General features: G+C 40.2%; 1 protein-coding gene across 1 annotated transcript in view; it reads right to left on the minus strand.

Annotated features, from left to right (window-relative positions):
* Positions 1–332: 332 nt before the first annotated feature.
* LOC125465430 (ubiquitin-conjugating enzyme E2 E1) overlaps positions 333–12,862 on the minus strand; it is a 102,937-nt gene continuing 90,407 nt past the window's right edge. Inside the window, exons 3-5 of the mRNA XM_048558950.2 lie at positions 12,173–12,305; positions 4,112–4,259; positions 333–1,880 (exon numbers count right to left, since the gene is read on the minus strand). Coding sequence (XP_048414907.1) covers positions 1,783–1,880; positions 4,112–4,259; positions 12,173–12,305 — 379 coding nt within the window. The 3' untranslated portion in view covers positions 333–1,782. The remainder of the gene's footprint in view (positions 1,881–4,111; positions 4,260–12,172; positions 12,306–12,862) is intronic.

Raw genomic sequence — 12,862 nt, forward strand, 5'->3', positions numbered from 1 at the left:
GAATGTGGCTGAATTTTTTCTTCCCTGTCTCACAAGTAAACAATGCCTCTTGTCCTTGTCCCACTAACATCAGTTAACTTAATACACGTTTGAACTGAACGAGTAATCCTGTGGTTGTACACAGTGCTATATCAGTCCTGCATTTATATAGGATGACTAGGTCATCGGGGCAGGCATGACTGGAAAACACAATTTACAGTCAGGAAAACTGGTAAAGTGACAACTGGAATGGCAGTTAAAAACACTAATTTGCTGGTCAGTTACCAGGCATCTTCATATTTATGTTCAGGTGTGCTAATCTTGCCAGCATATACTTCAAAGCTTCTTCAAAGTCTGTATGCGTAAACTCTTTTAATCAGTTTTGGAATATGCACACTAATACTAAGTGTTAAAAAAAAATGCACCAATCTTTCACCTGTAAAACTAAAGTGCAGAAAGTGAATCGTTTACTGATTTGATTCGTTCTTTATCAACTCAATGCACTCAGTCATACAAAAACGTCCTGCTATGGCAGTAAGCCTGCACTGCTTCGTATACAGCCGTACATCCTCCAAAGTTGTCACAACTAGACAATACTAAGAAAGAACTATCAAGATTTTTCAACTATTGCTCATTAAATAAAGTTTCATGATCAGTATTTTTAATTAGAATGTGTGGTTGCTGACAAACTGACATTTTAAGTTTAACTTCCCAAAGAAAACAGTCGGAATTACAGTGGTTACAGACCAGTAACTGTACAACTTTGGTAAAGATCAACATTCTTTGAATTTGCAATATGATGGGGGCCAATGAAGTCTTAACAATAATTGACAGAACTTAAACAGCTCATCCTCAAGTTCTAATATTGTCTAAAATCTTAAAACATCAACATTAAAATGCACTCTTCTTTTGTAGACAATCCGCATTTAAAAAAAAGCAAAGATATTTTAATACAATACTCTCATCTGGCTAAAGCATGACCACTGACAAAACTGTTTTTTGAAACAGGCATTGTAGAATTTGAAACAAATCAGGGGCTCAAGACCCTCAATCAATTTGTTTTAAGGTTACATGTTTGATCATTTTAAAAAAGGACCTAATGTTGTATAATATTAATGTAAAAAAAACTGCCCTATTACATAGTCCACAAAACACACTGAATTGAGACTCTAATTCAAATAAGGCAAAACAGTTACTTAAAAGGATTTTGGATTTCGCCCCCACACTCCCTGCAAAATAAAACCTGTTCCCTGTAATTACAAATATTCTGCCAATTCATTCCTTACTCCCTGAATAAAGACAATGCTGTTGTATCTGGTCATCACTCTTCTTGGGTTTTTAAAAAATGCTGGAAGTCTTTAGCATGGCTTTCCCTTACATTTTTCAACAACATCAACCCTTGTAAGTTTGACTGGTGTTTCAAGCATCTTCAAATTTTGACCATACACAGTGAACACAGACAACTAAAACTTAAACCAGCAAAGAGGTATCACTTAATAGTTCAGTAACAAATCTGTGTCTTGCACGACCAATTATGTCATAATCATCAACCTTTTCCATGTGAATTTCCTATCTACTGTCAGAGATCAATAGTTTATTGTTTAAGCTACAATAACAAAGCTCATCAAGAGTTCCGACTAGACTTATGCAAATAAAAGACTGTTGCATTTAAAACCTGTAATAGGAATGCTTGTCCCATTCCCCTCCCCTCCCCTTCATCCCAACCCATTCCCCTTTTCAATTCAATGAGAAGCAGCTCATTTCCTTCGGAGACAAATGTCGATAGGATTGATAACCATGAGTTTATGTGGCATATTTCTTGGTCCACTGTCTTGCTATTCTGTCATGTTCAGCCCTGTTAGTCATATACTGCGTGGCTATGCTCCCAACCAAAGGGTCCGCTGCAACAAAACAGAAAATATTGGTCAATTTACTATTGGAGAATGCATGAATTACAACATTGCAACTTTCAGCCTAACACTTCTTTGTCCCAAATTATAGACTCGAAGTAGTGGCCCATAGCTGAACAATTCTAAACAAATGGTAGTGATCATTTAATAGCTTTACATTTGATTGCTGTTCAACCGTGTGTCCAATCAAAGTTCAACTGTGTCCTCATTAAATGTGCATGGCAATACATATCCATCTGAGTAGCAACCCAGGGGAGAAATCTGAAGTGATATTTTTTCCCCTTGTAAAATGACATGAAGCCTATTAGTGCAGTTCAGCTATTCCAGCAGAGATATAGCCATATCAACTAAATATGATTGCATAAATGAAAATAAATGACATTAAATCTCACTGGAATACTGTGTGGTTAGTTACGTTTTAATACTTGTGTAAAATTTGCCTAATAAAAATTTCTGATATTTTAAACAAGCTATAAAGCCTTACATCAGCAGATATGTCACTGCAATAAAATAATTTTTACTACTTGTTCGATGAACTCCAATCCATATTTTGTTGCAATGTATTCCATTTTTCTTCTGAAGACTTTACCTTGCACATACATTACACATCAATTTCCCGCGACACATCCCTCACACCCCGCCCCCGTCACAACCGCCCCAAGAGGATCCCCCTCGTTCTCACACACCACCCTACCAACCTCCGGATACAACGCATTATCCTCCGACACTTCCACCATTTACAATCCGACCCCACCACCCAAGACATTTTTCCATTCCCACCCCTGTCTGCTTTCCGGAGAGACCACTCTCTCTGTGACTCCCTTGTTCGCTCCACACTGCCCTCCAACCCCACCACACCCGGCACCTTCCCCTGCAACCGCAGGAAATGCTACACTTGTCCCCACACCTCCTCCCTCACCCCTATCCCAGGCCCCAAGATGACATTCCACATTAAGCAGAGGTTCACCTGCACATCTGCCAATGTGGTATACTGCATCCACTGTACCCGGTGCGGCTTCCTCTACATTGGGGAAACCAAGCGGAGGCTTGGGGACCGCTTTGCAGAACACCTCCGCTCAGTTCGCAACAAACAACTGCACCTCCCAGTCGCAAACCATTTCCACTCCCCCTCCCATTCTCTTGATGACATGTCCATCATGGGCCTCCTGCACTGCCACAATGATGCCACCCGAAGGTTGCAGGAACAGCAACTCATATTCCGCCTGGGAACCCTGCAGCCATATGGTATCAATGTGGACTTCACCAGTTTCAAAATCTCCCCTTCCCCTACTGCATCCCTAAACCAGCCCAGTTCATCCCCTCCCCCCACTGCACCACACAACCAGCCCAGCTCTTCCCCCCCCACCCACTGCATCCCAAAACCAGTCCAACCTGTCTCTGCCTCCCTAACGGTTCTTCCTCTCACCCAGCCCTTCCTCCCACCCCAAGCCGCACCCCCAGCTACCTACTAACCTCATCCCACCTCCTTGACCTGTCCGTCTTCGCTGGACTGACCTATCCCCTCCCTACCTCCCCACCTACACCCTCTCCACCTATCTTCTTTACTCTCCATCTTCGGTCCGCCTCCCCCTCTCTCCCTATTTATTCCAGTTCCCTCCCCCCATCCCCCTCTCTGATGAAGGGTCTAGGCCCGAAACGTCAGCTTTTGTGCTCCTGAGATGCTGCTTGGCCTGCTGTGTTCATCCAGCCTCACATTTTATTATCTTGGAATCTCCAGCATCTGCAGTTCCCATTATCTCTAATACTCAAAGAGATCTGTGTTCCTGACCTATGGCAATTTTGTGCCTTTAAACATAGGATGTCTAGCTTTTCTATTCTCCTTTTCTACTGCTACCTGCCCTTTAGCAAAGAATGGTAATTCACTATACAGGAACTCAGTTACAAACCTGCATTAAAGCATACACCCACCTGAACATGAAACTAGAGTACACTGGCTTCTTTACTCTCTAAGAGTCTATTGTTCAGTATTTATAAAAGGCATAAAGAGAACAATACTGTTTCTTTGTTCATAACCTTAAGAAAAAATTAAAATCTCTCCTCAAGAAACCAAATAGATGGGATAGTCTGACATAATTCGCTGATGGCTCAAATGGCCTTTCCTCAACTGTTCAGCGCCTCCAGTCCTTTTCCCACCCACCCATTCCCGTTATCAAGTAACCCTCAACCACTCATAACAAGGCTATACACTAAATTCCTCTTACCAGGATTGCAATCTGTTAGGAGAGAGCAAATTGACAGGAGAACTTTGGAGATGGTCAGTGCTGGGCTCCAGTTGTCCTTCAGGATATCCAAACAAATCACACCTTGACTGTTGATATTGCAATGATATATTCTTGTTCTGAAAGTCACCTGTCAATTTCAGTTTAAAATTAACACGCATACTCAAAAAAACCCAGTAAACCTGCTCCAACAAAACATACTTCTCATAGAATAATACTAAAACATATCGCGCGTACAATAAAACATTACATACATGTACCTTGACAGTAAGTAATTGAGTTGACTACAGTTGAGATCAACAGGAATTCACATCAATGATTATTTTCTCATCTGTCTGAACGCCTGTTAGTGGACGTAACACAGTACAATGGCAAATGCTGCTAGTCTCAAGTCGAAAGCAATCCTATCATAGACCGCTAACAATCATTTATGATTTGATCATGCATTGAACTATTTTCACAGCCTGACATGGTAAATCACATTACAGATTGGGTGGTTTCGTATAACAATCATTAAATAATCTTAAAACAAAAGGGGCAAAAGAATCTAAAGGGCCATGAATCAGCAATGCCACTACTGTTTGTGTGTTTTGGGGATGTAAATCTAACTACACTTTCATCCTCACAACAGGTTCAAGTCTTTCACCTTGTTTCCTCCCACCTACTCCATTGCATAATCCTTGTATGTTTACAATAAATGCAATTAAAAAACTTGGTGTAATTTATTGACAGTTTATAATGCATTCCAGTGGTTTTGGGCTTAGGTTTCCCCTCACATTGTAATTAACATTTAGTTTTATATTATTAGTATTAAATATGAACAGTACAACATTAATATGCTACAATGCAAATCAACTTCTAGACTCCAAACGCAGCCACACTCCAAATTCCATCCATACTGCATAAAGATGCATTAAATTTTTGTTACAACAGTACTTGAGAAGCAGTTAATCCTAGGCAGCATTATAACAAAGGTCTCAACAACTGAGGCTGACAGAATCATGTATTTTTCTCAAGAGCAGTATTCAAATTTAGTGCCTTGCTCCAAACTGCAAGTTATATTCTGGTATTGAATTTATCAATTATTCTAATATTATACTTTTAATTTAGTTTTTCAATTAAATTATATCCTCTTGCTATTCAAATAATCTTATCAAGCGGAGTGGAGAACATCTGTAATGTTTGAAGGACCACAGAATGTTAAATAATTTTGAAGCTCCTTTCAATAGCAACTGTTTGCTTCAGAACAGCGTTTCATACAAAGTGAAAATTTACCATAAGTGCATTGAATGGCCTAGCAGGTTATAGTGTGGAGTGAGCTGGGAATGAAATTTAGCAGAAAAGACGGTTGAGGAACAATTGCAGATGTTTAAAAAATTGTTCATGATTCACATCAAAGATATTTCCCAAAGAGAAAGGAGGATTTTTGGAAGTGGATAAACTGACCATAGATAACTCAGCAACTTAAGGACAGTATCAAATTGAAAGACGAAACGTAGTGTGCCAAACATTAATGGTCAAAACAGGACTGGGAAAGCTTCAAAAACAAACAAAAAGACCAGAAAAAGGAAAAAAAAACTAGGAGGGCAAGCTAGAAAGTACTAAAAAGCACAAAAAAAGTGAAAAGATAGAGGCCACAGTGAACACAGGCCTCTTAGAGAACGAGGCTGCAAAATAATGAGCTAGGAAATGGAAAAGTTGAATAAATACTTTGTATCAGTCTATAATTGAGGACACAAACAGCATTCCAGAATACTAAATAATTAAGGTGTTGAGAAGAAAATAATTATTAGTAAAAAAGTACCTTGGAAGCTAATGGGACTAAAGGCAGATAAGTCCCTGGACCTGATGGATTGTGTTGTAGGCATTTAAAGGAATTAGAGATAGACATGGTGTATGCACTGGTAGTAATCCTCCAAGAATTGTTTGATTTTGGAAAAGTCCCAAAAGATTAGAAAACGGCAAACGTAACAGTACATCATTTCAAAAAGGGTGGGAGACCAAAAAAAGGCAACAATAGGCCCAATAGTTTAACATTAGTCATTGGGAAAATCTATTTATCTATTATTAAAGGATGTAAACCAGAGCATTTAGAAATACAGAATATAAATAAATATAAATAAGCAAGTCAGCATCATTTCAAGAAGAGTAAATTATGCCTGATAAATTTATTAGAATTCTTGTAAGAAGTAACAAATAGGATAAAAAAAAACCCAGTAAACTCAATATATTGCGTATTTCCAAAAACTGTTTGATAAAGCTAGCACAGGAAAAGCTGTTGAATAAGAGCTTATATTGTTAAGGTTGGGGAGACGATGGCCTAGCGGTATTATCGCTGGACTGTTAATCCAGAGTCTCAGATAATGTTCTGGGGACCCAGGTTCAAATCTCAACCCAGCAGCTGGTGGAATTTGAATTTAATAAATATCTGCAACTAAGAGTCCAATGATGTCCGTGAATCCATTGTAGATTGTTGGAAAAAACTCATCTGGTTCACTAATGTCCTTTAGGGAAGGAAACTGCCATTCTTACTTCGTCTGGCCTAGCCTACATGTGACTCCACACCTGCACAATGTGGTTGACTTGCAACTACCCTCTGGGCAATTTGGGATGGGCAATGAATGCTGCCTAGCCAGCAACACCCTCATCCCATGAATGAATAAAGAATAAAGTTGTATATTAGTCTGGACAAGGGACTAGTGAGCTATTAGATGACAGAGTTGGGACAAGGGGAACGTTTTCAGGATGGCGACCTGTAACTAGTGATATGCCACAGAGATCAATTCTGGGGCCACAATTATTTACTATATACATTAAAGGCTTTGATGAGGGAAATGAATGTGCTATCACCAAGTTTGCGGATGATACAAAAATGGGTCGGAAGGCAAGTGGTGTGGATGATACAAAATCTGCAGAGTGATACAGACAGGTTACATGACTGAGCAAAAACTTCGATGACAGAATATAAATGTACAAAAATGAGTCTATTCACTTTGGCCTGAAGAAAACAGGACCCGAATATTGTTCGAACAGTGAAAACCTGCAGAAGGCTGCATCACACAGGGATTTAGGGATACCTGTCATGAATCACAAAAAGCTAGCATAGGAGTTCATTGGGTAACACGGAAGGAATATAGAATGCTGACTTATTTCAAAGGGAATGGAGTCTAAAAACAAGTATTGATGAAACTATGTAAGGCACTACTCAGAGCAAACTCAAATTGTGGACAGTTCTGGTTCCCTTTAATAACAAAGGATGCTCTGGCATTGAAGGCAGTACTAAGAAGATTCATTACAATGAACGCAGATATGGAAGGACTTATGAGGATAAGTTGAGTAGACTGGTCCTGTACTCATTGAACTTTAGAAGAATGAGAGGAGACCTTATTGATAAAAAGGATACTTTGGGGGCTTGACAGACATGGAAAGGTTGTTCCCCTTGTGGGGGAATCTAGAAGCAGAGGGCGGAATCTCAGAGTTAAGGATTGCCCTTTTAAGAGAAGAGAAGGAATAGTTTCTCTGAATAATCTAGTGAATTCTTTACTACAGTAGTCTGTTGAGGCTGTGTCATTAAGTACATTCATAAAGGTTAAGATAGATATATTTCTGAGCAGTTAGGGAATAAACCATCAAGGGGCAGGAAAACAAGATGAGGATTATCAGTTCTTTCCAGATCTCATTGAATGGTGATATTCAGGCTTGATGAGGTGAATCGCTTACTGCTGTTCCTCTGATGCATGATCTAAAGACATCATTTAATATATGTGTCTTAGAGATTGAAAATGTTGTTTGCGCGATTTAAAAATCTATGCTATTACAACTGGTATTAGTTAAGATGTACATGTCAATAATAATAATAAAATGAATTTTATGCCTCTTTTTGGGTAAGGATGAAAGGACATGTATGAACAAATTAAAAATAAACTAGCTAGTAGCTGATGTCCGACTCCCACAGCTACCTAGAATACACCTCCTCCCACCCACCCTCCTGCAAAAATTCCATCCCCTATTCCCAATTCCTCCGCCTCCGCTGCATCTGCTCCCAGGATGAGGCATTCCACTCCCACACATCCCAGATGTCTAAGTTCTTCAAGGACCGCAACTTTCCCCCCGCAGTGGTCGAGAACACCCTTGACCGCGTCTCCCGCATTTCCCGCAACACATCCCTCACACCCCACCCCTGCCACAACCGCCCAAAGAGGATCCCCCTCGTTCTCACACACCACCCCACCAAGCTCCGGATACAACGCATCATCCTCCGACACTTCCGCCATCTACAATCTGACCCCACCACCCAAGACATTTTCCATCCCCACCCTTGTCTGCCTTCCGGAGAGACCACTCTCTCCATGACTCCCTTGTTCGCTCCACACTGCCCTCCAACCCCACCACCTTCCCCTGCAACCGCAGGAAGTACTACACTTGCCCCCACACCTCCTCCCTCACCCCCACCCCAGGCCCCAAGATGACTTTCCATATTAAGCAGAGGTTCACTTGCACATCTGCCAATGTGGTATACTGTATCCATTTTACCCAGTGTGGTTTCCTCTACATTGGGGAAACCAAGCGGAGGCTTGCGGACCGCTTTGCAGAACACCTCTGCTCGGATCGCAATAAACAACTGCACCTCTCAGTCGCGAATCATTTTAACTCCCCCTCCTATTCTTTAGATGACATGTCTATCATGGGCCTCCTGCAGTGCCACAATGATGCCACCCAAAGGTTGCAGGAACAGCAACTCATATTCCGTTTGGGAACCCTGCAGCCCAATGGTATCAATGTGGACTTCACCAGCTTCAAAATCTCCCCTTCCCCCACCACATCCCAAAACTAGCCCAGTTTGTCCCCTCCCCCCACTGCATCACACAACCAGCCCAGCTGATCCCCTCCCCCACTGCATCCCAAAACCAGCGCAGCCTGTCTCTGCCTTCCTAACCTGTTTTTCCTTTCACCCATCCCTTCCTCCCAATTCAAGCCACACCTCCATTTCCTACCTAACCTCATCCCATCTCCTTGACCTGTCCGTCTTCCCTGGACTGACCTATCCCCTCCCTACCTATACTCTCCTCTCCACCTTTCTTCTTTTCTCTCCATCTTCGGTCTGCCTCCCCCTCTCTCCCTATTTATTCCAGTTCCCTCTCCCCATCCCCCTCTCTGATGAAGTGTCTATGCCCGAAACGTCAGCTTTTGTGTTCCTGAGATGCTGCTTGGCCTGCTGTGTTCATCCAGCTTCACACTTTATTATCTTAAAAATAAACCAGTCATTTTTCAATTATGATTACAACCTAGCACGTTGAAAAGGCGGTATAAAAATTTATTAAGTTTGGCTGTGATGATCTCCCAGAATTAAACAGCGATTGGGTATCCACTACTAATGACTCTCACAAAGTAAATGGCCAGTTAGTCATGTCACGAGCAAATGCCGAACATTCGCTAAATTGTACCTCTGTATGACTGTATCCTTATAACAGGAGGAAAGCAACAAACAAGAAAAATAAATACTAAATAGTGGAAAATTCTCTCTACACCTTATTCTTCAGGTAGTTGTAATTATCATTTCATCAATGCATCAGTGTAAGTGAAATGGTATTCCTAACTCTGAACCCGAAATGTTAACTGGGCTAATCTTTAAGTGCTTAAACCCCTGTGCCAAAATGATAATGCTTGGCTATTGGAATTCAGAGTAAAATCTGAAAGTTTGCTCATTATTCTAAACTTGGAAGTATGTCAGACTGCGAGAGTGATGTCACTGGCTTGCAGCCAAAGGAAAGCTAACAACGGAGAGACATGTGAGACGATACAGCCTAGTATAAGCGATATAGAGAACTTTGCCATTGCGTCTATGCTGCTTCTAAGAAAATTGAGGGTTCATGTTCATAGATTTTTGAAACAGCAAGACACAAGGAAATGATAAGAAAAGCGTGATTTATCCTAGGTTCATAAATAAGAAGCACTGAGTACAAAAGTAGGATGGCTATGCTGAACTTTATAAAACACTGGTTAAGCCTTAACTAGAGTACTATATCCATTTCTAATGCTACAAAACACTGCAAAGTACTAAGAAACCCAAGAATGTTGATGACATTAACACTACACCAAAGTTGAACTTCACAAACATATTATCCCTCAACTAGACTCCTTGAAGTGGAAAAGGATCCTCTCTTGATAAGAGAAACCCATATAAGTAGTAAGATTGTTGGTGCCTTGTAAGTTAATGTGTCACCCACTGTTAGCAGTGGTGTACATTATGTAAAATCTCATCACTAAATGAATCACATAAGTACATATGAAACACCAGGAGTTGACTATTCAGCTCTAAGCCTGCTCCGCTATTTGATAAAACCATGACTGATCTGATCATGAATTTACTTCTATTTTCTTGTTTAGCTCCATAATCTTAGATTCTTGATTAATTAGGAAGCCAACCAAACATAAAAATCACGTAGAGAAACTCAGCAGATCTGGCAGTAGCTGTGGACAGAAAAACAAGGCTCACATTTGAGTGTGATATTAATCTTCTCTGGAATGGAAAAGTGCTAGAAAATAATTGTCATTCTTGTTGACAAAAGTAGAGGGGGAGAGAGTGGAAATGATGACGAGAGTGCCCAGAGCAAACGTTAAAGGGAGGGCTAACGGTAGGTGCAATTTATCCCAAAAAACTGACATTGCCGAGTGTGAACTAATGTAAGTTGGACACGGTGGGATGAGGCGTAATCAAGATCAAGGACATGTCAAAGTTCTTAAATTGTCAAACTCAATATTGAATCCTGAAGGTTGCATGGTGCCAAAGCGGAAAATTAAGTGCTGTTCTTCCAGCTTGCATAGGGGCTTTGGTGGAGCATTGTAGCAGGCCTGAGACAGAAATATTTACATGACACCAATTTGGTGTATTGAAACAGCAAGTACATGAAAGGCCAGGGCCATTCTTAGTGACAGAGTAGAAGCTTTTCGTAAAGCAGTCCTCCAGCCTGAGTGCAATCTCTCATCTACCATTGTAGAATAGACCATATTACGAAAAGTGAATAAGACCACTAGATTGAAAAGAACACTGGGTTCTCTATTTACAAATGTCTGACCTAGTAATCCTTGTAAATGCGATTCATACAGAGGTGTAATTTTAAAGACTCAACATAAGAACATTTCCTGTACTTAAGAACAGCTGTTTTACATTGTCTTGCATTGTGTTTCAAATTGCATACAAATCAAATTGGGGACAGACTCCAGACTGAAACCTACTCATAACCCAGGAACTGCTTGTACAATAAAACTTCTGCTTCACCCATAAGGTACGTTTGGGGCCTTGCAGAGGAAGAAGGGAGGAAGTAAATGGGGAAGTGTTACACTTTCTGCTTTTGCATGAGAAGACGAGCAAAAGTTAGGAGTGGCTAAGGAGAGGACCTGGGTATCACAGAGGGAGTGAAATGCTAACAAGGGAGGGAAGGAGATGGTATTTTTTTTAAGGGGCATCCTGCTAGAGGTGGCAGAAAATGATCCTTTCAATTTTAGGGGTGGAAGGCAAGGACAAGAGGAACTATATTGATGATCTGGGAGAGACGGGAGGGGACAAAGGCAAAAGTGCCAGAAATGTGTCAGACACGGAGAAGGGTCACGTCAACCACTGGGAGGACAAGCAATATCAGTAATGGAATGAAATCCTTACAGGAAGTAGGTGAGAAAGTACAGTTAAACTAACTGTGGGAGTTGGTTGCTTTGGAATATATATTGTTGGCCAGTATTTTCCATAAATGGAAACAAAGATCTAGGAAGGAAAGGGAAAAGTCAGAAACTGGCTAAATAAATCTAAAACAAAACTCAAAGACTTTGCCTCCTCTGCTGTCTGGGAAATTCCACACTATGAGAAAAACTAACAAAAGAAAAGAAATCAAACACAATGAAAAGTGATTCATATAGCACAGACTTTAGAAATGAGCAGAGATCAATTTTCAATTATTATAGCATCAAGTTATAAATAAATTAACAGTACTTTAACACTTGTAAACAGAACAGAAACCTATGAAGCATTCTATTAAATAAGGTCCCTACCTTGGGTGGTTTAAAAGGATATTCTGCTGAAAATACAATGTCCAGAAAGAATACGCCACCTTCATAAACTGACCCTGGAGGCCCCAGAATCGTTGACCTCCACTCATACACATTATCGCCTTTTGGTCCAGCACTGAAAAATGTTCATCAAAAAGAAATTGTATTTTAAAATCTGTTACATGATCAATATTTAAGTTAAATTTCTGACATATTCATAAAATGTATGAACAAAAAATTGGTTATTTTCATTTTGCATAAACAAGAATCATACAGCTTATGTAATTTTTATATTATTTGTACACAGGATGTTGGTATCTGCGGCTCAGGCATCAATTGCTCATCCTGAATTACCCTTGAAAAATTGGTGGTAAGCCATCTTCCTGTACTGCTGCAGTCCATATGTTGGTGATGTATTTAAAGATTTCCAGAATTTTAAGTCAGGGGCTTAAGTTAATTTTAAAAAAAGTACCTGGGGGAAGCAAATTTCTGTTCAACATTGAAGTTTTAAATTTGATAATCCTATGGAAAAGAAAGGGAGAGTGGGGCAGTTTGAAGAGAGATGAGGATGAGAAAGAGAGAGATTTCTATTCAATTTAAGGTACCAGTAGAAAGTGAGTGACTCCTTCTGAACGCAGAGGAAAAAAAAATCAATTAATTGTAATTTGTATTATGTCTTCCAGTTTTATCATA

Source organism: Stegostoma tigrinum, chromosome 2 (assembly GCF_030684315.1).
Source record: "Stegostoma tigrinum isolate sSteTig4 chromosome 2, sSteTig4.hap1, whole genome shotgun sequence".
NCBI classification, from domain to species: Eukaryota; Metazoa; Chordata; class Chondrichthyes; order Orectolobiformes; family Stegostomatidae; genus Stegostoma; species Stegostoma tigrinum.